This window comes from Cajanus cajan, chromosome 2, assembly GCF_000230855.2.
Source record: "Cajanus cajan strain Asha chromosome 2, NIPB_CcT2T_4, whole genome shotgun sequence".
Classification (NCBI taxonomy): Eukaryota; Viridiplantae; Streptophyta; class Magnoliopsida; order Fabales; family Fabaceae; genus Cajanus; species Cajanus cajan.
Window position 1 is genome coordinate 73,323,751 of NC_138518.1, and position 27,079 is coordinate 73,350,829.

The window sequence follows — 27,079 nt, forward strand, 5'->3', positions numbered from 1 at the left end:
AGACATAATATTATATATATATATATATATATATATATATATATATATATATATATATATATATATATATATATATATATATATATAATATATATGCAACAGTCAAAGTCAATGGGTATCTAAATAGGATTAAGGACAGAAAGTGATCGATTACCAATTACTGTGACTACATAGTAAGTTTAGTTTAGTTTCTTTCTATAATTTATATTTTATGAATCTTGTGATTACCAAAACAATGGTGGCCGGAGGTCGAAGTGGTTGTGCATGCACCACTATATAGTTGGCATGTGTATAGGTAATTACAAATTAATCAACAATGATAGTAGAAAGTCACACCAACTATTATCACCAAATAAATATTAACTAAATTCTGGTTAGAATATGAAGAACCCGCAGCTTATTTTATTTAACAAATTTTTTAAAAAGTCTTTTTAAAGTTTTTTTTAGAGTCTTTTTAATTAAAAATGTCATATTTTAAATTTTAGTCATAGAAATAATTTGCACGAGATTTTAAGTTTTAACTTACACAACAGAAAAAATGAAAATCATTATTGATAATCAAATATGCACTTATACAAATTAATACATGATACAAATTATTTTTAGACCGCACTTATTTTTATTGTAAAAGTTATTATTATTAAAATTATTTGTGTTTTTTATTCTAACTGTTATTATTAAATTTTTTATTGATATTCTTATTATTATTATTATTAAAATTATTATATAAAAAATATTGTTGTTATTGTTATTATTAATATTATTATAATAATTTTATTAGAATAAAGCACGGGTGACTATAAATGTATGAATTATGAAAGACAATGTGGGAGGCAGAAGGCCTCGTGCACATGCTCTTCTTCCCATGTGAATGTCATAGTCATTGTCACCTTTGCTTATACTATACTATTACATGAAAAATGTCATACCCCATCGATATATTCTTTTCTAATAATTTATAAAATATTAAATTTCTATACATAAAACTTATTTATAACCATGCGTACAATTTTCTAATGAAAATTAACACATATTTTAAAAGTAATTCTTTATTAATAATTAGCATATAAAACATACTTTGTATCTTTATAAATTATTTATAAATAATAAAAATTATATCATATTAGATTGTTATTATAAGTAATGATAGTTATAAAAAATAAAAATAAAAAATTTATGATTTATAAAACAGTTATGAAAAATAATATCATCTTCATTATAAATAAATAAATAAAATCTGCCGTGCCAGAGTTATTTTTATTTTTAAAAAATAAAAAACATAGTAGTAGATCAGACCCCTCCAGCATATAAGATATAATAGACTTTGACATTAACGAAACACATATGAATGTACACATCCTACATTAGTGCCACTTGGCTGCAAACGGCAAAGGAAAAAGTTTTCTTAATATTTTATTTTTAATTGAAAATGATTTTATATATTAGCTTGGTTAGCTTGTCATTTCACATGTGCTCATAAGATGGATCTTAATGTTGATTTGAATCTTTGAGTCATTAATTCGTTATCAATATTGCAAAATAAATTTAACTAGTAATAGTTAAACTTAGTGATTGCACCCAAAAAGAGGTTAAACTTAGTCATGATTCCGTGTTTCTTTGCTCCGAAGCAATGCATATTGCATGGGCCAAGCCTTATAACAAAGGCGTCTGTTCAATTTCTTCTTTCTAACAAACACGGGAGGTTATACCAATCCAGCCTTTTAATTTCATTATTAAAATTAATAGACGTCATTACTTTTACAGAAAGAAAGATCATTCATATATACTTACATGCTAGTAGATATTTAGAGCAGAAAATAAATATAAATATGATAAATAATATAAAATAACATACAATTAAAAAATGTGTTTAAAAGAATATGTTTCTGACATTTTTCCAACTCTAATATTGGTTCACCTAACACTTTTGCTACTAGGCATGTGTTTAAAAAAATCTGCTAGAGACACTCATAAACACTTTCATCTTAATACTCTCCTTGTTATTGAAGAGGGAAGGCTTAGGATAATATGCGTGAAAAAAAAAATATTAAAAGGGAGATTGAATAATATTAATAAAAAACTTAACACTTTTTTTAAATAATAAAATAATATTTAAAATCTTATAAGTGCAAGCGAAAAATTAAGAGAAAAGAACACACAATATTCTTAAACTAATTCATCTCAACTATTGAAACTATGTCCAAATTTTAATTAAGTTTCACTATCTTTTACAAAAATATATGTATTCTTTCATAAATCACTTCTGACTTAACCTAGGTGTTTTTTGACCTGTTTCTTCAAGTAATTACCTAGGTATTATTTGAACACACCTCTTCAAGACGTGAAATCACTTCATTGTTTCGTCTACACTTTATTTATGTTACAATCAAGTATTTTAAAACTTAAAGCAATAACAAAAAGTTAAAACTGAGAAATTACTTTATTGTTTCGTCTTATTGTCAAAATGTGATACAAATAGTTTGAGTATAAAGCATTTATTTGATATTTATCAAATTTTTTAAGGAGATTAATTCTCGTATAAGATAAAGAATACTTATTGATATTGAATCAATTTATTAAAAAAGTTTAATTATAATATATATATATATACATATATTGATGCTCACATATATAATGTAATATATTAAAAAAATAAATTTTGATAAAATAAAAATTGCAGTATGCATGTTACCTTTTGTACTTTTTATTTATTGTATAGGTTGATTAAAAAAATAAATTAGTAAAGATTGTATACATTGATTAAAAAAATTAAAATAGGAAATATTGAAAAATTTATGATTTATTTTTTATGCAGAATTTTTATTATAAAATATATTTTAAAATAAATTATCATCTAAAATTTTATATTAGATATTAAAAACATGTTTATATCATAAATAAATTAAACTTGATTTTTATAAAATTTAACATATTTATTTTTATGTTTTTATTAATGTTAAATTATTATAAAGTAAATATTTATGGTTGTAATTTTAACTAAACATTTAAAATATGTCCATGACAGATAAATAAATTATACTTAAGACATATATTTTTAACAAAAATTAGATTTAGATCTACTAAATTATAATATAACCTAATTTATTTTTACCTGTAATCATAATCGTATATATAGAACTTTGTAAAAAATAATTATAATATATATTTATATTTTTAAAATTTATATATAAATTTTTAATATTATAAATATATAAATAAATATCGTTAATATTTATATCTATTTTAAAAATAAAATATGCAAGTATGCAACAATTATTTTGTTCTACTTAGCATTTTTTTTTTTTAATAAGTCAAACGAGATTAGTCTTTCACTACAGAGTGAAAGGATAATAAAAAAAAATAAGTACATTAAATTAAACATTGATTAACAGTAACAAATAACAATATATGACATTGAGTAAATGAGCTTCACTCCCCCCAAAATGTTGACTTTGATAACATTAATTAGGTTGTGGATTTGATGTCATGTAACAGCATTACACTTGATGTTGTAAATTTGGATATTACTAAAATGAGCTTCACATCGTTTTTCCTTAGCTACCAAATTTATATGATTGTCTCTGTAACTTGAAACTAAAATTAAACATTTGAGTAAATCGCAAGAAGCAATCCATCCAAATGTGGCATACTTTACTCTCTCTCTCTCTCTGAAGTGGTCGCGTGTCGTACACACGTGCGCTATTTCACCAGGTGTCAGTACAAAAGGGCATTGTCACCGACATTGGCTCGTAGGTTCTTGTGAATCAATCAAAGGATCACGCACGTGCTCCTTTACCGGACCATCCCGTGATGCCACCGGTTTACCGGTGAACCAAACACCTTCGATTACTCAACTTTTCTTTTCTTATAAAACAAGGTTTAACGGCCAAGATCTCACGAAACTTGTGTGAAACACGACCCCATTGGACTCGCCTTTTTCTGATGCAGTTGGAACCTTTTCCTTTGCCTCCTTTGTTTTTCTGTTTCTCTGCTTATTCTTATTGTTGTCGTGAGTAAGGAACAAGGGATTCTTGCTTCTTCACTTTAGTCTCTCCAGAAAAAGAAATTTTCATTGAATTTGTGTCTCTGAGATGATGGAGAGAGATTTCATGGGACTCAACTCAAAAGAACCACTGGCTGTGGTCAAGGAGGAGATTAACGATTATGCCTTCAAAGACTCTGGCATGTTCCAATTTTCCTCTTTCCATATTTGAATGCTCTCTTGCAAAATTTTACTCCTTGTGAATTAATTTCGTCTGGGTTTCTTTCATTCCTTTTTTTTTTTTTTTTTTTTTTTTTTTTTTTTTAATTTATGGGTTCACTTATGTTATGCCTCTTTAGATTGCATGTGGGTTGAGTTATGCTGAATTAAATTTTAACATGTTCTTAGATTTGCTTGGTTAACGTGGTTTGTTTTTTTAACGTAGTTTTTGTTTTTCTTTGCACTTTCTTTTAACTATGGGTGGCACAGTACTACAACTTTGCTTTTGTGTAAATTTTTTACCACCTGATTATTAGGGATTCATGCGTTAGATTTTCCTAGTGGGAATAATTGAGCTGTGAGTGACTCTTTTAGATATTTAAAGAAATTCTCAATTTGGGGAAAGAAATCTTTGTCTGTTCTTACCAGTTTTGTTGATTTGGGTTCGGTGTGCTTCTAAACACAGACACGTAGATAGGTTTTCACATAGGTTATTAGATTCTAATAGTGGAACTTTTTTTAATATCTCTTTTATCCCCTTTAAGGTCTAGAAGGCAATTAACTCGGTTATGAAGTCTTGGTAGCTTATGTTGATGGTAATTTTGTTGGAATGTGTAGGTTTCACAAAGGGTTCGACTGAACAATGGCCTTTCTCGAACAAAGTCTCTGCCCTTCCTTATTTGATGCCTTTCAAGGTTTCTCAAGATGATAAGGCTAAGAAAATAGTGTCTGATCCCTTAACTTCTGCTGGGTTTATGCCTATCTTGAGTCAAGATGCATTCTCTTCTGGTGAACCCAAGGTTAGTTTTACTACCTTTCTCTCAGTTCCTCTATATATTTTTTTAAATTGTCAAGTTAGGTCAGCATGCAGTGTCGTTTATGCCCTAAATTAAAGTAAAAAGAGTATAATTTGTTTTTGGGCATTCTAATTGTTACTTTAATTAAGTCTACTCTGAAAATTAAGAGGATTTTTTTTAATTCCCCTTTCCTATAAAAAACTAAAAATCTGCTTATGGTTGTCCTAAGTCGTTTTGGTGTATGAACTTCCCTTTTGGATCAGAACCGAACATGTGGCTGTTGTGCAACATGTCATGCTTGTTGTTTCAAGTTTCAAGTTCTAAACTCCAGCATCCGTTTGATAAATTGACTTAATTCACAAGATCTTATCTTCAATAACCATCAGCTGATGTCTTTTTTGCCCTTCCTTTCATTGACTGTTTGTTATTACTACTATTTAGAAACATCACGATAGGCAAGGTGGCCTTCATTTTTCGCTGACTCCATATCCTGTACAACATGATGTCAATTCTGTGAATCATCCTCATGATGTGAAGATGTTTTCAGTTTTCAATCAAGATATTTCAGTTTCCTCTGGGAATCCATTCCTGAAGAATCATTTTGCAACTGCTGGTCAGAATATGAATGGCACTAATGTGAAGCAGCCATTACTCAGGAGAATACCTACAGCACCTCATTCAGTTCTTCCGTCTGTTGGTGCTGTTACTGGAATGACTGAATTGTGGTAATTTTAATTTTATGCTTTAACTGGATTGAGTGCAGTGTACAAACTTGTTTGTGTTTTTAATTTGTTATTTTTAAGTAACAGTGTGAAACCATCTGTGCCTTCTGCCCAACTTACCATCTTCTATGGGGGTACTGTCAATGTCTTTGAAGATATCTCTGCCGAGAAGGTATCATTCTTTGTCAATCACATTCTTTCCACCCTCCATTCCATAATAAATTCAATTAATAGAGACTAGAGAGTAAAAAGGGGAGCATAATTTTGTACTCCCTGATGATTGTGCCTTGATCATGGTTAAGCTTTTAAATGTGGTCATCTTTTTACAGGCACAAGCTATCATGTTGTTGGCTGGCACTAGCATATCTACAGCTTCTAACATGGCAAAACCAAAAGTTCATGTGCCTATCTCGAAGTTGGCTGCTGGTGATGGTGTGCCTGTGAGTCAACCTGCAAATACACCACCTGGCTCTCGTCTTTCAAGTCCTTTATCTGTTTCTTCACATACTGGTGCACCGTCAGGGAGTGGCTCAACTAGCACTGATGAATTTCTGGCTGCAAAAACAACTGGAGTTCCTACCACTCCTGTTAGCAATGTGGAGCCTCCAAAGGTTGTCAGTGCAACCACTATGTTGACATCAGGTATGTTTGCTGGCTCTTTAGTTCTACACCCTTTTTTTATATTGATATCTCACTTAACTAATGACGAATACATCTGCATTACAAATGTTTATTTGTGTTTGATCATTACAAATGTTTCAGTTTAATGATTTTAACAATCCATGTGTCATGCAGCTGTACCTCAGGCTCGGAAAGCATCCTTGGCTCGATTTTTAGAAAAACGCAAGGAAAGGTTAGTTTGGATACATTATTTTGTTGGGTATGTGCAATCTGATACACAATTTATATTTCTCCACAAAAGAACGAAAGCATATTTATCATCCTTGAACTGTTAAAATTGGTTCAATGACTACACTGATGTGTGGTGGCACTCTCCCCTCAGAATTTGTACGGGTGAGTGGTAAAGAGGGGCTGGAAGTGGGAAATGGGAGTCAAATAATTTACCAAAGTATGCTACATAAAAATTTATAAATTGGATTGGAAAGTAAAACTAATCGAGGGGTAATGAGTGTAATAACTTTGCTTTTATTTAAAGCCTCTATTTTACATTATTAATTTTGTTTCTTAGAAAAAGATTATGGATCTATTTGTTTAAACTTAAAAATAAATGTTTTTAAACAAGTACTTTCGAAAGAAGCAATTATTTAAGAAGTAGATAGGAGTTATTTCCTAAAATTCATTTATCCAATTCATCTCATCTCAATTCATCCCTTTAATAAGATTATGGCTTGTATAGAAATTTTACACTTGCAACCTTTGACCGTAACATTTATTTCCCCCTTTTAATCAATTCAATTCATCTCATCTCAATTCATCCCTTTCCATTCCATCCCTTACTAGCTGAAACTTTCTTTGTGTTTATAGACTAGTATAATTTAAGATGTTGGTGGGAAGGACTCAGGTATGATAATAGAAGATATTTAGTCGTGTATATCTTCACCTTCCTATTATATATATATATATATATATATATATATATATATACACACACACAGAGACTCGTATAATTGGGCAGTGACCTAACTGATTTAGATAATCTGACGGTTATTTATCTATCTGTCTATATAATGTGGTCCTAACCGATTTAGGGTCCACAAACTTGAAGTATTAGTTAGGTAATCTGGCAGTTATTAGTATAACCAAGATTGGATGAAATTATTTATGAGGTATTCTGTGTGCTTACAGGGTGATGAATGCAGCACCATATAACCTCAACAACAAGTCTGAAGAGTGTGCCACTGCAGAATATGCTGGTGCCAACTTTTCTGCAGGTACTGTCTCAGCCAAGCAAGGATAGTAGCCCGTACCTTTAGAGAAAAATATTGATGTAACCTAAAAATGTTGTAAGCTGATGCTTTTATTTCGTTGATCACAACTTGAGCTGACATTCTCAAGTAACAGACTATGTTCGGCAGATTATAGATAGGTCATTACCATAATTACCTTGTTATTTGAAAGGTTGGTTGAATTTTAGCTTCCTACACTGTAGCATTGGACCTCAATATAACTCATGATTTGTTTACATTTGTGGAGTAAAAGCCCAGTTTAGATATTTATATTTCTTTAGTACTTCTTATTTCTGGTTTGCTTTTGTGAGAAAAGAAAAAAAAACATTTTTTTAATGACCAGTACATGAAGGTAAGATATGGTACATTCATTACCACTCTATAGAATTGCACTTTAAGTATAAGTAATGATATACATTTAACAATCTATACAATAATGTGTAGAACATCATTTTGTGTATATCTCTTGTTATTAAAAGAAAAAGTGGGCAGACAAAAAATCAAGTAGAAAGCTTTACCAGGAAAAAAGAGAATAGCTGGCATGGGTGTCTGAAATCATAGGTATCATATACAAGATTCACGCGGAAACACAAACGTGATTACGTGAAGGTTACAACTTACAAGTGTGGTTGTCCGTTGTTCTATACAAAACGTGTGTATTGTGTGACTAATTATTTTCACCAAGTTTGCTATTTTTCGACCATTAAAAAAGTTTACTTAATTCAATTGTCCAACCTAAGATACATTTTCAACAAATAGCGAATTGAATGGTCATAACGCGCATGTCAGCCAAATCCCTCGTACTGTAGAACAACTATATAACATTTTTGCGTTGAATTGATTTATCGTTTGTCACACTTTAATGGTCATTATGAAAATCGTGTACTTACCAATTACCACAATATTTTGTTCAGCAAAAAAAATCACCAAAATATTTTTGTTAAATGTATGAATACTTTTTTCTATAACAGGAAAACCGCCTTATGCTGAAGAAGTGAGTAATTTAATTGTTGAACAAATCGTACGATATTGATGGTTGCACATGGAGTTGTATTGTGTAGAAAAGGGGTCCCTTTCGTTACAAGCAAAAACGGAAAGGTTAATTACTGGATTAGACGTCCTCTTCTCCATTATGATTCATCAAAAATATTACTGCACAAGTATCAAAAAGGGATACATTTAAGGTTCATATTTTTGTTAAGGGAGGTGCATATATATTTATTATTTGGTATATAAATATAACCGTATCTCAAATAAAATTCTATACATGTAAACATTTCATACATAATATTGTCTTTAAAGAAAAATAATAATAAGTGAGAGGGAAAGATATATTTATTGCACTAGTAACTTCAGAACCCTCGTGTTGCATATTTGATGTAAATATTGCTTCTGCAACCATTTTTCATGCAGATGAATGAATTGAGGGCAACTTGTATAGAAACGAAACTATTGATTTTTAAAATTAGAAAACAAAACCATATTTTGATTGTTTTCCAAATTAAAAACACCGTTAAGACATACTTTTTCCTAATACCATTTATGGTACTTTCAGAGGAAATAATTATTTTACCATTGAGCGCGTGATTAATTAATCGAATTCAAACTTTGTATACACAACTGCCATGTAAATAATCTGATTTATAATAATTTATGTGATTTACCGGATGTTTGAAATAACAACTTAAATTTATAAAAATTAATTTTCTTGTTATATAAATAAATAGTTTTTAAGCAGTTGAAATTTGAAGTTTATGATTAATTTTTAACATTTTTTAAGTTGATTTATAGTATAATTTTTATTTATTTATAAATCTAAACAAAATTAAATATCTTAACATCTTTTTATATAAAAAAAAACATTCAAATAAAATTTAATTCTGATTATAATTAATTATATCAAAAATTGATTATTTATATAATCAATTATTAAAAGAATTTAATTTTTACAACTTTATAAAAACACATCCTTAAACGTAAATGTCCTACAAAGATTAAAAAAGAAAAATTTAACTCTTTGCGATCGCCATGCGAGTAAGAATCTCAAATTTACAAAGATGGTGTTAAAAGCTAGACGAGTCACACCCCTTGAACAATTGATAGTATGAGAGAAAACAAAAATAATTAATTAATTTTGTGTCGCATCACATTTTTTTAAAAGTTGATTATTGCATCACACCTTCAATTATTTTTTCTGACTAAAGATTCTTGGACCCACTTGCCGACCACTTCCTTATGTCATCAATTTTATTTTTGTATTGTAAAATTCAAAATATCGTTATCCATCATGCATGAAAAGATGCATATATGCACCAAAAACATTCTTATTATTCTTTATCTCTATCTATGGTCGTGGGCAAGCATATTAATGGGGTTTCTATCAAATATCATCATTTCCATATTAGTGGCAACTTCAGTCACCATAAATTTTACCTTAAATTGTCATTAAAATCACGTCCATAATTCACTCGCAAATAGCGACTGAGTTACTATGTCGATATTTTGTGTTTAAGAAAACATTTAATTTTATATTTTTCTCCTAATTAAACAAAAGCCAATAACTCTAAAGTTTATAACTTTTACAAACTCCAACCTGGATCACTCGCAAGAATATTACAATGAAACAAAATGTTTTCTAGTAAATTGCATTAAATATATTAATAGATTCGTTTTATATCAATCTTGGGTGCAATGTTTGATTTTTTTCAAATAAATAACTTTATGGGCCAAAAGTAACTCGGCCCACTTGATGAAAAAGTACATGTGAAAAGGAAATTACAATATGAAAGTAACCTATTAACTCTGATCGGAAAGAGTTGGCGCATCGGTTTAAAAGAATATGCGAGGGAGAAATAAAAATTATATTTATCTATCTCTCTATATATATTTATATCATGTAAAATTTTTAACCATGTATTAAATAATATCACATATTCTCTACTTCAATTTTTATTACAAAAAATTGTTATATAATAGCACATATTTTATAATAACACAATACTTATCACAAAATTATTTTATCCATATAATAAATATAATATATGTTGATATATTATTTAAAAGTATAAGTATATATTATAATAATATAAAATATGTTGTAAAATTTTATTTAAAATAAATATTAAAATTGTGTGTAATTATATGTTATATATATATATATATATAATTTTTTTAATAACATATTTGAATAATGCAGATATCGTTTATTATGCACCTTTTCATTTACCCATTCTCTACTAAATACCCTCATTCACTGACATTTAATTATCGTTTGAAACATACCAAAATACATGACTATACAATTTCCATCTTCATGGTCATGCACATTTTATATTATAAACAAACTCTTTCGATATCATATTGTCACCTTTTTAGATTCTTAGCTCTTGCGGTTAATCTCTTATGTATTGTGAATCTCTTTTATTTTCAATGAGCTGATTTTAAAAACTTTTTTTCTATCTTCTTTTTAATATTTGGTAGCACAATTTTAAGATAAATTATTGTTTCAAGATGGAGAACCAAAATTCAATTTTCATTGGCAAATTAGAAAAGAAAAATTTCATAAATGATATATATATATATATATATATATATATATATATATATATATATATAAATTATTGTGAGATTGTTGTTACTCATATAAGTAATATTAAATATTTAAATTCACGATAGAAAGCCTTTTTTATAATAAAAAAAAAATCAAATTTTAAGAAAGCGTTTGATAGAAGAATTTTTTTATATCAAGAAATCATAATTTTTGAAAATTACAAATTTTAAGAATAATGATTCATAGAAATAACTAAAATCCGTTTGACTGTTCATAAAGATTTTTTTAAAATATTTATATAGAAAATGAAAATTTTTATATTCATTTACAATGTAAATTTTTTGGATGTACAAATATTTTATTTTTTTACAAAAATAGAATTTCTTCTTCTTTATAAGATATAATTATGTTATAGCCTAACATAATATATATATATATATATATATATATATATATATATATATATTTATATATATATATAAAACTTAAAATAACAAAATTTAGCAATTTTATATGATTAAACTATATGCAAAATATATAATAAATCAAAATGTAAAATATAATTTTAATGATTTGTCATAATAAGAAAAAAAAAAGTTAAATTAACAATCAAAATAACTATTAAAATTAAAATATAAATAAATTAAAAAATAATAAAGATATTTTTCTTAAATAATTTGTTAAATTTAAAAGGTAAATATCATAATAATAAGAACTTAGCAACACAACTTAATAATTTGTAAGTTTTAAATAATTATAAAAACACTATATGTTGTGAAAATTATATAATTATTTAATTTTTATAATTAGGTTTACGGAACAATTATTCACATAACACATATATACAAGAATGAAAGAGAAAGAGAGGGGAAAAAAAACTTACATGTAATTTGTGAAAGAGTATATAATGCTGTTATCTTTTTTCCGTATTTGAAAATAAACAATGGAGTGTGTGAAAAAAGATAAATGCATTTGAAAGAAGATAAAAATCAAATTGGAAAAAAATCATCTTATCACATTTGAATAAAAAAAAATGTTTAAACAAAAGAAAGATAATAAACAAGAAAAAAAACACACGAAGAAATGAAATTGAAAAGAGTTATATTGCATTTTACCTTCCTATTATTTTAATTTTAAACTAAATTAATGAGCCATATGAACTCTTATTTTAATCATATCATAGTTTGTTTGATAATAATAAAACAAAAATTAAAGTTATATTATATTAATGTTTTTATATATTTTTTAATTTCTTACATATTATTCTTTTCAAAATTAAAGTTTATTTTTTATCTTATAAAAAAATAATAATATACATATAATTTATTCCGTACACACACGAGACAGTAATTTAGAATAAAAGTACAAATTTAGCAATAAAATTTATATATTAATTGATCTGAATTTAATTAAATGGATTTATAAAATTACAAATTAATTAAATATACTAATTTTTTAAAACTAAATGAATATTTTTATTTTATATAACTTGGACTGAACTTAAGCGTAGATAAAAAAAAGTGTAAATATTAAGCATATATAATTATTATTCAGTTTCTTGTAGTAATTTGTTATATATTTTTTAAGAATTATTTAATGTCTCATTTGTTATTTTATTTATTTATTTATAAAAGTATGAAGTTTATAGTTTTTCAATATAGTTATAAAAGCTTTTAATTTATATTTTTACATTTTAACTAAATTTGAACAATTTTACTCTATACACATTATAATTTCTCCACTAAAGGAAAAATCTAGAAAAGGGTCATGGAAGACCAAAATAAATAATTATTTAAAAATTCTTATAAACCGTTTACATTATGTATTACTAGGCCTACTTTAATAGGTTATTCTTTTAAACATATATGATAATAATAATTATAAAAAGTGCATATGAATAAGCATAATTGGTTTATTACCTGTATCATGAAAATGCATTGTATGGCTATAGTTAAACATTTATTTTGGGACTAGGCATGGATCATAGAACAAAATGGGTCCCAAACTAATATTAAATGTATAATTTTGGGTTAAATTCATTTGTGGTTCATATAAGTTTGGGAATTTGTAATTTTGGTACTCCAATAAAAATGTAACTGTATGTTTGGTCTTCTTAATTTTTAAAATTAAATAATATTGGTTCACCAGCAATATGTTATTTAAAATTAAATAAAAAATGATATATCCATAAGTGATATTAACATTGTTTTTCCATTAGAATCATTATAAATATATTATGTTTATTTTTTACTTCAATTAAAAAATAATTTTTAATATTACTCTTTTTTTATGTGATTAACTAACCAGTATTATTCACAAACTTTTATCAATATTCAAACATATAATGTCGTTAACATGCTAGTTTTGAATTAAATGTTAAAGATGGATTAATGTTGCTTGATTTTAAAAATTTGAGATTCAGTTTAGAATAAATAATTTGAGAGGCTAAATTTTTAAAAAATGGTAGACTGAAAAACATTTCTAAGTTTAAAAGAGATGAAAAATAGAGAATTTTTTTTATAAAAATAAAAAAATTATTTTTTTTTATTTTATAATGACTAAATTTATATTTAAGCTACTTTATTATAAATTAAAAATAGGGATAAAAAAATTAAATTGTGATAAATGATATATACACTAATTTAGTTTTATATACTTTGGTGCACGTGTATGTTAGCCGTTGGATTCAACACATAGAAACCCATGATGATGTGTCTTTAATGGCTAAACGACCATTGTGGGGTACTATTAGAAACTTATTATCAAAATGGGGCTGTTTTGAAACATTTTACACCTTTGGGGCTCTTTTATTGGGTGTCGCTATGGCCCATAGCGACACCCATGACACGTGGCATTTTTTGGTCTGAATATGAGTCATGAACGCCATATTGGTAGAGTCGCTGTAGCTGGTGGAGACCTTCAAAGAGTCGCTATAGCTTATAGCGACTCAAATCGGCTAAAAACGAAAAAAAAAAAATTATTTGGGGCGCTATAGCCCATAGCTCCACTCAGGCGCTATGGGCCACAGAGCCTGTATTAAAAATATATCTGATATTTTTAAAATATATCTTATATTTTTAAAATTTAATTTTTTTTTACAAATTTATAAAAAAATAACGGGTAAAAGGGAAAAAAAGATTGAAATAAGAAAAAAATGTTAATTTTAAAAAATAAGTAATAAAATGTAAAAAATAATTAAAAAACGAAGAAAAAAAAAATTTATTTGGGGCGCTATGGTCCATAGCTCCACTCAGGCGCTATGGGCCACAGCGCCTGTGTTAAAAATATATATAATATTTTTAAAATATATCTTATATTTTTAAAATTTAAATTTTTTTTACAAATTTATAAAAAAATAACAGGTAAAAGGGAAAAAAAGATTGAAATAAGAAAAAAATGTTAATTTTAAAAAATAAGTAATAAAATGTAAAAAATAATTTAAAAATAAATAAATAAATTATTTGGGGCGCTATGGCCCATAGCTCCACTCAGGCGCTATGGGCCACAGCGCCTGTATTAAAAATATAAAAATTTTAAAATAAATTATAAAAAAATTTGTGATAAAAGGAAAAATAAGAAATGAAATTTAAAAAAAAAATGTTAAAACTTAAGTAAGAAAAAATTAAACACTGGGCCGTTTTCGTGACTGAGAGAAGTTTGAAATTATATGTAAAAGTTCTTTTTAAATATAAAATTTTAAAAATAAATTATAAAAAAATTTCTGATAAAAGGCAAACTAATAATTGAAATTTAAAAAAAAAAATTTTTAAAACTTAACTAATATAATGTGAGAAATAATTAAAAACGAAAAAATATATATATAAATTTGAGGCGCTATGACCCAGAGCGTCACCACACAGAGGCTGACACATGTCCACAGCTAATTTGAGGCGTTGCAACTCATAGCGCCTCATTAATTGACCGCCTGCGTGACCACACAGAGGCTGACACGTGTCCACAGCTAATTTGAGGCGTTGCAACTCATAGCGCCTCATTAATTGACCGCCTGCGTGACCACACAAAGGCTGACACGTGTCCACAGCTAATTTGAGGCGTTGCAACTCATAGCGCCTCACTTGGCGCATAATAAATTCACCGCGTGCTTAGCCAATGAGACGCTGACACGTGGCACTACGGTTAATTTTTTTTTTTTTTTACACTTATGTTAATTAAAAAAAATTGATTTATATTTGAAATACGTTTAATTTATTTCTGCTTAAATATTGAATTTATTTATTTTAATTCTGTTTTAATTTTATTTAATTAAAAAAAATAAGTTTATTTAAATTTTGAATTTATTTAATTTAATTCTGTTTTAATTTTATTTAATTAGAAAAAAAGTTTATTTAAATTTTTTAATTTATTTAATTTAATTCTGTTTTAATTTTATTTAATTTGAAAATAAGTTTATTTAAATTTTTAATTTATTTAATTTAATTTAATTCTGTTTTAATTTTATTTAATGTAAAAAATAATTAAAAAATAAAAATAAAAAATGGGGCGCTGTGAGCCACAGCGCCACTCAGGCGTACTGGGCCACAGCGCCTGTTAAGAAAATAATGTAAAAAATAATTGAAAAACGAAAAAAAAAAAAAAAAAAGGGGTGCTGTGAGCCACAGCGCCACTTAGGTGTACTGGGCAAGCCTATAGCGACACTGGTCCAGCCCAATCAAGCCTAAAAAAAAAAAAACCCACGTGTCATGGGTGTCCAATAAAAGAGCCCCAAAGGTGTAAATTGTTTCAAAACAGCATTATTTTGGTAATAAATTTTAAAAAATGCGCTACAGTGTTCGTTTGTTTAGCCGTCTTTAATCCTAAGTCTTTGTCCTTTGATCTACACAACAAAAACGCTTCTCTCTCTCTCTCTCCTCCACCTCACACACTACACTTCCACTCTCTCAAAAGGAGCAAACTTTCATTTCATTTGCTTTTCCCTCGCACTTGCTCGGAAAATTCCTAATTTTCTACCTCTCTCATTCCATTTTATGTTAAAAAATTTAACTTCCCTTCTTTCCTGTTTGCTTTGAATTTTCCAGTGTATGCTGTGCTCCTTTACATGACTGCTGTACTCATTCAATTTCCATGGCTGTGCTTCTGCTTTTCTTCCTGCTCCCACTTTCTATTTCTGCATCTGGGGGTAAGTTTCTGCCTCTCTTCCCTGCCGCTGATTTGTTTCTCAATTGTGATTAATTTATCTATGATGTTCATGTTTCCCCCCCTTTTGGATATATTAATGCCTAATGTGTTTCATTCTCTTCTTCTTTTTGTCCTTTGGTTTTTGTTTTTTTCCTCATTGTAACATCATTCTTCCCTAATCACTTGCTTTTGATAGCTTCTGTTGAAACTGGCATTGGTTAATACTTTTTTTGCTTATGATTTAATCACCATTTGCTTGCTTTCTTAATTCGATTGCATTTGCCTTACTATTTTCTTATTTGAAAAGAAGAGAAAATTAAAGGACGGGGGAAGGGGTATGTAAGTGGCAACTGGCAAGTGGCTATTTCGTTAATTTTATTTTTGAATTTTTTAGGATCAAAATAAAGGGTTTTCTGTGAGAGATTCTTTTACTTTGTACAGAGTCTACGATCTGTCCTTTCCCGTCTTTGGTGGAAGTGTGGGAACAATGTTGTTGCGTCCCAGCTCATCACACAGTTTACTTTGCATTTTGCACTTAACTGCATTTTTGTAGAAGAAAAAATTCATGTACTAAAATACCCTTATTTGAGAATTGCTAGGGATGAATATTGAAAAAGTATTGTCAGACTTTACTAATTCAGTAATTCGTAGATGTGAAAACGGAGAATTATTAGATAGTCCAATATCAATATTTGTCTTTAGTCCTATCCATTTATTATATGACATGGATTTAAGTTTTTTAATTTACGGAAAAAAATTAGTAACACTTTGTTACATATCATATAGAAACTAATTAGCGATTATATAATTTGTTGTCAAACTGGCCAGAGAATTAAACATAGTGGTCCACAATATTAAATGAGCCAACCTGCCATCTACCATTTATAAATAAATGCGTTATCAGTATTATCATGAAAAATCTGCATTATAGAATGGGGGCAATTATGGCTATAAGAAGAATAGCAGAATCTTCACATATGTCACCTGAAAAAGCTTCAGGGACAGTGGGCGGTGGGGTACTGGGGTGATTTTGACATTTGAGGACAAATACAAACGCCTGTCCTTGTGAGGTTTTCTGTGTGTAGCTAACGTACTACTAATATTTTTACCTCTGGAATATAATAATCATAGGAGTTAGAAAATGACGTAGGTGATGCGGCACTTCATTCTGATTTCTGACCTCTGCTAACTGCAGTTCCCATGGACTATGTTGGTAACTAAATATACCGCATTTTATAATTTGTTGCTTGCTAATTAAAATGAATCTTTTCATGTGTATCTTGGCTTGTAGAAGAGCTAGTGCTACTGATGTGAAAGTGTAACCTACCAACCAGTCATCATTTGAGTATGTTTCACTCCTTTTAGCTAAATCCATGTCTTCTTAGGTCCTACCCTTACTGATAATGATAAGAACAAGAAACACACATGGGGTGACAGGTAAAAAAAGCTGACCTCGACTTTTGCTTGCCATGGTTCATGATCAAGTGTGAATAATTCAGGTGGTGAGTCATGGGCCATTAATAAGTTGTTTGCATCTAAGGATACTATTCGTTAGCTAGATGAATAGTTTGGCCATCTATGAGTATAGACCCTTGTCATACTTATTATTATTGTAGTGTCTCTGACAGGTAACCTAATTGTTTGTGTAAGAACCACACGCAATTAACCTATGCATAATCCTGATTCCAACTAGGCTATGTTCCAGAATTTGACTTGGGGTTTACCAAAATAGGGGTTATAAACTTATCACACTCTTATTCATGGATATAATTTCTCTTCTCATACCTTTTAGGTTATGATGTACCAGTTTATTTCTGTAAAACTGTAACAAGATTAAATTCTTGAATGTTGTTTTCTTGCTGTTTCACTTCTGAAGCTGAGCACTGCTGCCAATTACTGTAGCAGGCTATGTCTTTTCACACGTCAGGTGGTGTATAGACTAAAAATAACAAAATTATAGAGCCAGCTTGTCTGATAAGTGAATCAGTCTCCATTCTCTTTTGCTTGAACCATATCTTTCTCAAGAAGTACGTACATTTCTTTGGGTGTCATGTTTCGTATTTAATTTGTGGGAGACATGGTAACCCTACTGACCAGCTGGTGGTGTCACTGATTACGATATGAAACACCAGCCTCAATGTGTTCTAAGAGTTTTTTTTAAGATAAATCTAGGATCCAAAAAAGGCTATGCACGTGGTAGTAAAGAATGTTAAAACATAATTTTAATTCTGCATCTCTGCTTATGTCCCAATACAATAGTCCTTTTATTTTGTTTCTGAAGATTTGTTTTAGAATGTTAATATCCTTTTTCTAAAAATTAGTTCATTTGTTTGATCTATTTGATGTGCCTGACATTGATAATTTGATATTGAGGATTTATACCTCATTGCTCTTGTAAATAACTCCATATAACCAAATACATGATGTTTTTACTTTCCTATCTGTTGGTGATGGTTACTGATTTTATTTATTTATTTTAAGTTTATTATCAATATCTCAGGGTGACTCTGAGTCTCTCATGTTAAAATGAAAGCCCTTCATTCATTGGTTTTTTTTTCTTTTTTCACAGACGCTTTTATTGGTGTCAACATTGGTTCAGATATATCTGACGTGCCAGGTCCAACAGATATTGTTGCTCTTCTGAAGGCTCAAAGTATCCAACATGTCAGACTCTATGACGCTGACCGAGCATTACTTGTTGCACTTGCCAACACAGGAATCCGTGTCACAGTCTCTGTTCCCAATGACCAGCTACTTGGCATTGGTCAGTCCAATGTCACTGCAGCAAACTGGGTTTCTCGAAATGTCATAGCTCATGTTCCTGCTACCAACATTACTGCCATATGTGTTGGATCTGAGGTCCTAACTACCCTCCCAAATGCTGCCCCTATTCTAGTCTCTGCCATAAATTTCATTCACTCTGCTCTTGTTGCTGCTAATCTGGATCGACAAATTAAAGTCTCTAGTCCACACTCTTCCTCTATCATCCTTGACTCTTTCCCACCTTCCCAAGCATTTTTCAACCGTACTTGGAATCCAGTCTTCGTTCCCTTGCTTAAATTTTTGCAATCAACAGGTTCATATCTTATGCTCAATGTGTACCCATATTATGATTATCGCCAAACCAATGGTACAGTCCCTCTGGATTATGCTTTATTCCGCCCCCTACCTCCAAATAAGGAAGCTGTTGATTCCAACACCCTGCTGCATTATACTAATGTTTTTGATGCAGTTGTTGATGCTGCTTATTTTGCGATGTCCGATTTGAACTTCAGCAATATCCCTGTTCTGGTGACTGAGTCGGGATGGCCATCCAAAGGTGACTCGTCTGAGCCTGATGCAACTGTTGATAATGCTAACACTTACAACAGTAACTTGATAAGACACGTCCTTAACAATACGGGGACTCCTAAACATCCTGGAGTTGCAGTTAGTACATATATTTATGAGCTTTATAATGAAGACTTAAGATCAGGTCCCGTCTCTGAAAAGAACTGGGGCCTATTTTACGCTAATGGAGAACCAGTGTATACGTTACACTTGACTGGTGCTGGTATTATATTTGCAAATGATACAACAAACCAAACCTTTTGTGTCTCAAAGAGTAATGCTGACCCTAAGATGTTACAGGCAGCACTTGATTGGGCTTGTGGACCTGGGAAGGTGGATTGTTCCCCTTTGCTGCAGGGTCAACCATGTTATGAACCTAATAATGTAGTTGCACATTCTACATATGCTTTCAATGCATATTATCAGAAGATGGATAAATCTCCTGGGAGTTGTGATTTCAAAGGGGTTGCCTCTATCACTACCACCGACCCAAGTATGTCAATATATACTCCTGCATAAATATATGAGTTGGCTGTGAATATGTATACATTTATTTGTAAAGCCAGAAGAATACCATAAGTATGGTCACATAAGGAAACATGCATGTTTGCACCCTAACACTATAACCAGGTTTATAGAATTACAAATAGGATGAGTTATGATGAAACGTTTTCCAGGCGTAACCGCGTAAGCACCTTTAGTCTCTCCATCTTAAATTACACGACTTTGGTCTGTTCAATTTTAAACTCCTTTCATATTGGTTCAATCTTATAGACATTTTATTTGGTGATGAAAAGTGCTCACATGGAACATAATTAGCTTGTAGCACCTCACATCTCCAAATTTATGTATGATAGATAGGATCACATTTGAAAGAATTTAAGATTGATTGGACCAAAATTGTTCAACTACAAACAAGGGGCCCACAATTTTAAAATTGAAATAATTGGGGAAAATGATCCTTTGACTAATTATGAGAATAGTGATATTCAATCTTGCTTAACAGTTTGTTTCAGAAGTATATTTGTTCAAATTACGGGATGATCATATGCTTATTTTTGTTCTTCATTTCTTTATGAATGTTTGATTCTAATTAGTTATGCACTTATATTTCGAAGAAATTATTACTTGAACAGTTTTTGGATTTCGTTTTCTTGGCATCCTTTTGACAGAAAGCATATCTTCTAATTAGTTGCATGAAAAAATCCCTTAAAATTTTGTCCATTTTCTGTTGGCTCAGATTTGTTATACATAAAACAAAAAGGTCTTGCATAATCAAATTTCTATTTAAAATTGCTTACCTTTTTAATATAACTGATATTTGTTGTAATTTTTACAGGCCATGGTTCTTGTATATTTCCAGGAAGGTATGATTTCTCGAGCCTATGTTTGTGTGCTCGTTGCCATTCCTTTCCCGGTTATATGTGCTAGTCTTGCTCTCATTTTAATGTATTTTTCCAATCTTCTTCTCTTTCAGCTCTCAAAGCTGTGAAATAACTTCAACTTTTTTTCTTTGGTGTTGCATATTTATGGTGAAATACAGTCATGGTAGAAACGGCACCAGAATAAATGGCACATCATTGGCCCCATCTAATTCCACAAGTTCAGGCTGCTTGTCACGATACCACTACAATGGTGGTGGATCTTTCACAAGCTCGTTGATTCTAGCTATTTTACTTCTGTGTGCAGTTGTGTAAAACTAGGCAATCTCCTGTTCATTTTTGGAATATAATTTATGGAGGCATTCTCTTCAACTTCCTTCTGGAAGATTGCATTGCAACATACATTATTTAGTGTTTCTTCTAGAAAGAATTTAAAGGGTAGCGAGGTTGATCAAAATGTATATCCTCAATTGTAACATGAGTTGTCCATTGAATTTTGTACAAACAGACCATAGTAATTATTTGACATCATTGCTATAAGTCTGTAACAATATTAGTTTTTTTTTTTATTTTTTTAATAATTTAAACCACAATTTTTATTCTTTGAATTGGAACTATTTCGCCCCTGGCATGTATTGGAATACTTTGGCATGATGATCTTGATATGGTACACAAATTGATGATGAATCCGACTCTTTCTGTCTTTCATGATGACTTGAATAAATTTAAAGAAAAGCGTTCATTTTGTAACTCAGCACGGTCAAACTTTAAGTACATTGATGAATGCAAATAATCATCAGCAATAATTTATTCACTGCTATAAACTTTGTACAAGTTACAGGAACTCGATTGTGTGATGCATGATAGTTGAAACTTATCCCGAGTTGCACTTCATTATAGAACATCAGTATACGTATATCCATGAGAATTTTCATCACAAACTTTACAGATCAATGAAGACTCTGAAGAAGTGCGCCACCAATTTGTGTGTTGCTTACAGTATGGTTTGTTACAGAAACTGCACTTGGGAAGCTGTAACCAACATTCAAGGCACAAGATATCTTCACAAGCTCCCTCTTCTACCTCTCCGGATTCAATGCATCCACCACAGTTTTCACACCTTGAAATGCAAAAGTTGCAACCCCTACATTGAGCTAGGGGCCATTCCTTCCTCATGCAGTGCCCTTTTGGGCAATCATAAACCATCCTCACCTCAAAGCACCTGGGACAAATCTCTAAATCAATAAGCCTCTGGCTTTCTTCATGTTTCAATAAAGAAAAGCTACCACGTTGGTGATAGTAGACAGGCTGCTGCTTTTGCTGTTCCTGTAATGGTATGTTCTTTCTGAGGTACATGGTAAGCAAGTCTAGATCTTCCTTCTCTATGTTGCAGATACCGTTTATACTCAAGGTTTTTAAGCAATTGCTTCTTTGGCATAGTGTTTTCATGGCTCTTATAACCCCTTCAGGGGTTATGCCTGTGCATGCTGGTATATGGAGCTACACCCCAAATGAAACCAGAAATGAGATAACACTTAAATCCATGTACGCAACATGTTCCAAGGTACATAATAGCATTTTATCATAGCCTAGTTTTTCTTTCTTCTCTAGTAGGCATCAAGTTTGGTGCTTATTTTGAAGATCTAAACATGGTTTTCAAGATGTACACGCCACCCTTTTGTCAAGTAGTTATTCAATTTTCAATAATTTTACGGAAATCCTCACCAACCAGTTTGAACAAACAAGCGAGGATAGCCGCACACTTATTATCCATTGAATTCCACATCCCTTAACACTGCCCTAATTGGTAAACAGCTAAAACTAACCTCATAATTTCATTCCGGTAAAGCAGGAAAGGAGGGCTACAAACTTTGCTTGACTAAAGAAAAGCGATGAATCAATAGAGCAAACTAAAAATCTAAAATATGAGGTTGGTTTTATGTACCTTGCTTATGAGAGGGTTTTGTTTCACGACCCTTTGGAGTCCCTCGTCGGTAACGTGCATGCAGTTGATGAGAGCCAGAGTTTTGAGCCTACCATTGGCCTTGGAGGTGATTTTCATCAGAATCTCATCATTGAGTCGCCAACTCAGAGGCCTTTCGACAATAACATTCAACCATGGTAATATGTCGTTGTTCACTGCATCCCTTAATGATATGCAAACTTGAGACATGACCACAATCTCGTACACTGGAAGATATGCCAAAACGAGGAACACAGCCTCGTGAGGAGGCTTTGCTTCAGCTTGTGGTGACTCAACTGTTAAACTAACCGCCTTGGAGGACTCTTCCATGTTTGGTTCACTTAAGAAATCAAAACTTGATACTTCCGTGTATGCCAGGTGATTTTAGTATCACTGTTGAAGGTGGAATATGAGTTAGCGAGGGACACACAGTGGACAAAGGAGAAAAATGAAATCATAGAGTGACACGTTAGCTAAATGTGGTTGAAGGTATGCCACACGCGTCAGAATTGTTCATTTTCCCCTTTAATCCCACTCTTACCCCTCGTGTCGTGTGTAGTGTTTTTGCGTTGGACAAAAAAGTGTGGGTTATTTTTCAGAGACAACAAATTATGGAGGTATAACTAATAAAGAAAATGCAAATTTAATTAAAATACATTGATAGCTTAATTTTTATTTTTTATTTTATTTTTTTACATTTACCATGGTGCTCTTTAATAAATACAATCAAAATGGTTGAGTAATTTTTTGTTACACAATATCACAATTAAACTTATTAAGGTAAACAAATTTATACTTATAATGAAGTTGGTGAACATTTTCATTATTATCTATAATATTAATAAAGGAAATATTCTATTTTGAGGTCCACATTCCTTTGAATTTTTTTTACTTCTTAATTAATTTATTCAATTATCTTACTATTATGAAATTAAATGCATATTTATTATTATTATTATTATTTAATTTTATTGCAGCGAGATACGGATCCGTGTCTTTTTTTCACTAATGATAAAATAAAGTGAGGTAATTATAATAGGCACCTAAATGGGATCCTCTACTGATGATATCTTAGTGCATGCCTCATATAGTGTTTGAAAAGCCTTAAAGGCTTAACTTAAACCATGATGAGTTTAGGGGTACGAAAAGTTGAACACAATAATCTCGCGAAGATGAGCACCGTAAGCAGTGCGAAGCTGTTTCACTAAATGTTTAAGAACAAGTCATCAATATTTCACTGATCCTATGAAGGAAAAGAATAGACTATTGCTTCCTTAATGTTACCCCCAATTTATTTCTGACAATGGTATAGCATTGGCTGCTTATCTCCAAAGAAATTTCTTATTTTCTCTTTCTGTAATTACTTTTTCTCCCAAGGGATTAATTATATCTATCTAATTTTGTAGGTCTAGGTGGGCTCAAAAATAATATCAGCAAAATCATTTGTTATAACCGATGTGGTGTGAGAAATGAATCTTTTATGTGTTCTTAAGAAAAACAATTTGTATCTTTTTGCTTGTCACAACAAATTACACACTCAAATGCTCTCCTACTCCAAACACAAGTCCATCAAATACTTCACAGAATACAATGTCTTTAAATTTTACAATTTGTAATTCCATACACCTATTGGTTTGAAATATTAAATTAATTAAAGTTTCCAAGGAGATGTGCATATAACTCAGTTGTGGAAGCTATGAATGGTCTAATGGTTCAACAGCTGTCTTGAAGAGAAGAACATAGACCTTGTCAATGGAAAAATACACGAAACCACCAAGGGAATGAGTAACATAGGAGCCAAAACTAGTACCCACAATGCAGTGCCAAGCTGGACCATACGAAGAATCAAATTCCTATAAAACCATAATGTTTCTGTCATGAACCATTTAAGTAAGGGCAAAAACATTCAAAAATGAGTAAATAGCCAACTTTTGGTGTTATATATAGATTCATCCAATCTTCCACTCATCCATTGTGTTACTTCTTACTTGGGTTATCACATTATTTGGAAATTCTAGAATTATTATTTATCATCCCTTAGCCCCCCCAATCACTGAAATGAGGGACCATCTAATATTTTTGACATCCCAAATAACCTATGTAGCATAGCAAGTCACCTAAATTCATAAATAGTCATAACCAACAAGCCTATAGCTATACTTATCTGGTTTTTTCAGTATGCAGAAACACATGCAATCTAGAAAATATACTTGACATTCTTCACAGTTCACAACAAAAAGATAATTCAATCTTAAATGGACCTCAGAGGCACCATACACATCAGGGTGCTCATTTTTATCATTTTATTGAAACTTCAAGTCTTTTCCAATAAAATAGAATATTCTTTTTTGGTTATACCAATAAAATAGAATATATAAAAAACTGGTGAAGACTCATAAGAGAACTCCTGAGTCTACTTAACATCATCTTTTGGGCATCTGTATACTCAAAGTAAAACCAACAAAACCTGCCATTTTCAATCTCTTATAATCCAAGCTATGTTTATATACTATAGGATAGCTACAGAGTCCATGTAGCATGCAAAATCAAATCGTTCTTCACTAAATCAATTTCCACAAGATAAAATAACAGATCAATTTCAAACAAGCTTAGTTCCATTTCACAGAGTGAAACTAGCAAGCCATTACACACATTCCAAAAATGATCACTCAATTGACAAAATATCAACACCCCAAATCAAAACCTTCACTTAAAACTTGTGATCCTTAAACCGGTGATTATATCAAGTAGATTGTTTAAAAAATAACAAAAATGGATTAGCGATCAAGATCAAACAATCAACATAGAAAAAAAATAGTAGAAGAATAAGAATAACCGTTTGCCATATCCGACCATTTTTCACAATTTCAAAAACATCCAAATTATCCAATGAGATTTCATACTACGTAAGTGGTAGAAGATCACAGCCCAAAAACAGATCTCGTAAAGAAAGCAACATAATTGACAAAAACAGAAACAAACTGAAAACAACAACAATTAAAAAATGGTAACCTTCTTAAGTGTGAGGGCCAGGCGTTTACTATCAAGCTTCTTTGGTGGCATAGAATCGAGGAGATCACGTGCACAACGAAAGGCACGATTCTGAAGAGGGAGAGGCATGTCACAAGCTCTGACACGAAGGTTATTGTGTTGCAGGTGATCATGCTGCTCTTGTTGCTCTATGGTTTTCTTCTTCTGTATCAAGCTTTTAAGAAACCTGCTTCTTCTTTCTAGCTCCTCCTCCGCACCTTCCATGTTACCAACTCACCCTCTCATCACTCACACATCAAACCTTTTCCTTCTCTTCCACTCTTGCTTTCATAGATAAAGCAGTGGCAAATACCCTTTGCACTCTATTGGCTTCGGGAGGGGTCCCAGAGAAAGTAAAGGAACTGAGAGAAAGTAGAAGTAGAAGGGAATAAGTATGGGGAGATCAAGATACAAACAAAAATTTAGTAATTGTCTTTGTTGGGTATGGTATTGGTTTTTGAGTTGCGGTGTTTCTTTTAATGCATGCATTTCTTGTTGTTGCCTTTGTTGCGTGTAGACCAGGTCGTTGCATTTGTTAAGGCCTAGAAACACTTTGCAAATTTCCAGTTTATCAATACTTTGATACGCTGAAAATTAATACAGAGATCCCAACTTCAGAACAAAATTGAGCATATGCCCACCTTCCCTTTACGTAGGATTCAATTAAGGTTAAACAAATATTTTAAGATAATATTAAAATTTATCTTAATTATTATTGTTAGTCGTATTAAGTTGTCTTTTAGCATATTTTTATCAGAGCATATTAGATATCTAGTTCTACAAATTTTTCACATTTAATCTTACAAATTTTAATATTTGATCGTGAGAATGTGATGAAAATTTCACCTTAACAAAAAAAAAAGATCAAAATAAATATATTAAATTACCTTATCACTCCGGCCAATTTTTTTTAAAATGTAATCCCACTTATCACACACAAGAATAAAATAGAATATATCTTATGAAATTTACTTAATCGTAAGTTATTCAAATTTGAAAAGAAAGTGTTATATTATATTTAACCCTGATATTTACATGTATTTAGGCCAGATAGCTATGTT

The 27,079-nt window shown here is 30.4% G+C and overlaps 4 protein-coding genes across 8 annotated transcripts; 2 read left to right on the top strand and 2 right to left on the bottom strand.

The window, feature by feature from the left end:
• Positions 1–3,888: 3,888 nt before the first annotated feature.
• On the top strand, positions 3,889–7,897 carry LOC109804573 (protein TIFY 6B). Its single transcript, XM_020366427.3, has 7 exons — positions 3,889–4,182; positions 4,820–5,001; positions 5,440–5,723; positions 5,808–5,892; positions 6,050–6,362; positions 6,516–6,573; positions 7,527–7,897. Exons 1-7 carry the CDS (start codon positions 4,092–4,094, stop codon positions 7,636–7,638), a joined length of 1,125 nt encoding a protein of 374 aa, XP_020222016.1. The 5' UTR covers positions 3,889–4,091; the 3' UTR covers positions 7,639–7,897.
• An 8,105-nt stretch (positions 7,898–16,002) lies between these two features.
• On the top strand, positions 16,003–21,633 carry LOC109803469 (O-Glycosyl hydrolases family 17 protein). Of its 5 annotated transcripts, none has more exons than XM_083068989.1 (4): positions 16,003–16,314; positions 18,883–20,136; positions 20,983–21,092; positions 21,187–21,325. In XM_083068989.1, the coding sequence occupies exons 1-3, from the start codon at positions 16,260–16,262 to the stop codon at positions 21,072–21,074; spliced, it is 1,401 nt and encodes a 466-aa protein (XP_082925115.1). In that variant the 5' UTR covers positions 16,003–16,259; the 3' UTR covers positions 21,075–21,092; positions 21,187–21,325. The 5 variants fall into 5 exon arrangements, with proteins under 5 accessions (XP_082925115.1, XP_082925112.1, XP_020220649.2 ...); XM_083068986.1 differs by having other exon boundaries at positions 16,004–16,314; positions 20,983–21,010; positions 21,121–21,633; XM_020365060.3 differs by having other exon boundaries at positions 16,005–16,314; positions 20,983–21,010; positions 21,187–21,633.
• Positions 21,634–21,805: 172 nt separating this feature from the next.
• On the bottom strand, positions 21,806–23,610 carry MEE11 (RNI-like superfamily protein). The gene is made up of 2 exons (XM_020365063.3): positions 22,971–23,610; positions 21,806–22,525 (listed from the first exon to the last, which is right to left on the bottom strand). The coding sequence occupies exons 1-2, from the start codon at positions 23,316–23,318 to the stop codon at positions 21,920–21,922; spliced, it is 954 nt and encodes a 317-aa protein (XP_020220652.1). The 5' UTR covers positions 23,319–23,610; the 3' UTR covers positions 21,806–21,919.
• An 803-nt stretch (positions 23,611–24,413) lies between these two features.
• On the bottom strand, positions 24,414–26,532 carry LOC109804426 (Dynein light chain type 1 family protein). The gene is made up of 2 exons (XM_020366250.3): positions 26,001–26,532; positions 24,414–24,841 (listed from the first exon to the last, which is right to left on the bottom strand). Exons 1-2 carry the CDS (start codon positions 26,241–26,243, stop codon positions 24,683–24,685), a joined length of 402 nt encoding a protein of 133 aa, XP_020221839.1. The 5' UTR covers positions 26,244–26,532; the 3' UTR covers positions 24,414–24,682.
• Positions 26,533–27,079: the final 547 nt, after the last annotated feature.

What these genes read in the sequence shown, in the direction of transcription:
- LOC109804426 (XM_020366250.3), bottom strand. Translation starts at nt 26,243, where the DNA reads ATGGAAGGTGCGGAGGAGGAGCTAGAAAGAAGAAGCAGGTTTCTTAAA. An exon ending in TGGCCCTCACACTTAAGAAG is followed by an intron (nt 24,842 to 26,000) that starts GTTACCATTTTT and finishes ATGGTTTTATAG; the next exon opens with GAATTTGATTCTTCGTATGG.
- LOC109804573 (XM_020366427.3), top strand. Translation starts at nt 4,092, where the DNA reads ATGATGGAGAGAGATTTCATGGGACTCAACTCAAAAGAACCACTGGCT. An exon ending in TTATGCCTTCAAAGACTCTG is followed by an intron (nt 4,183 to 4,819) that starts GCATGTTCCAAT and finishes TGGAATGTGTAG; the next exon opens with GTTTCACAAAGGGTTCGACT. An exon ending in TCTCTTCTGGTGAACCCAAG is followed by an intron (nt 5,002 to 5,439) that starts GTTAGTTTTACT and finishes ACTACTATTTAG; the next exon opens with AAACATCACGATAGGCAAGG.
- MEE11 (XM_020365063.3), bottom strand. Translation starts at nt 23,318, where the DNA reads ATGGAAGAGTCCTCCAAGGCGGTTAGTTTAACAGTTGAGTCACCACAA. An exon ending in AAAACCCTCTCATAAGCAAG is followed by an intron (nt 22,526 to 22,970) that starts GTACATAAAACC and finishes TTTGGGGTGTAG; the next exon opens with CTCCATATACCAGCATGCAC.
- LOC109803469 (XM_083068986.1), top strand. Translation starts at nt 16,260, where the DNA reads ATGGCTGTGCTTCTGCTTTTCTTCCTGCTCCCACTTTCTATTTCTGCA. An exon ending in TTCTATTTCTGCATCTGGGG is followed by an intron (nt 16,315 to 18,882) that starts GTAAGTTTCTGC and finishes CTTTTTTCACAG; the next exon opens with ACGCTTTTATTGGTGTCAAC. An exon ending in TATCACTACCACCGACCCAA is followed by an intron (nt 20,137 to 20,982) that starts GTATGTCAATAT and finishes TAATTTTTACAG; the next exon opens with GCCATGGTTCTTGTATATTT.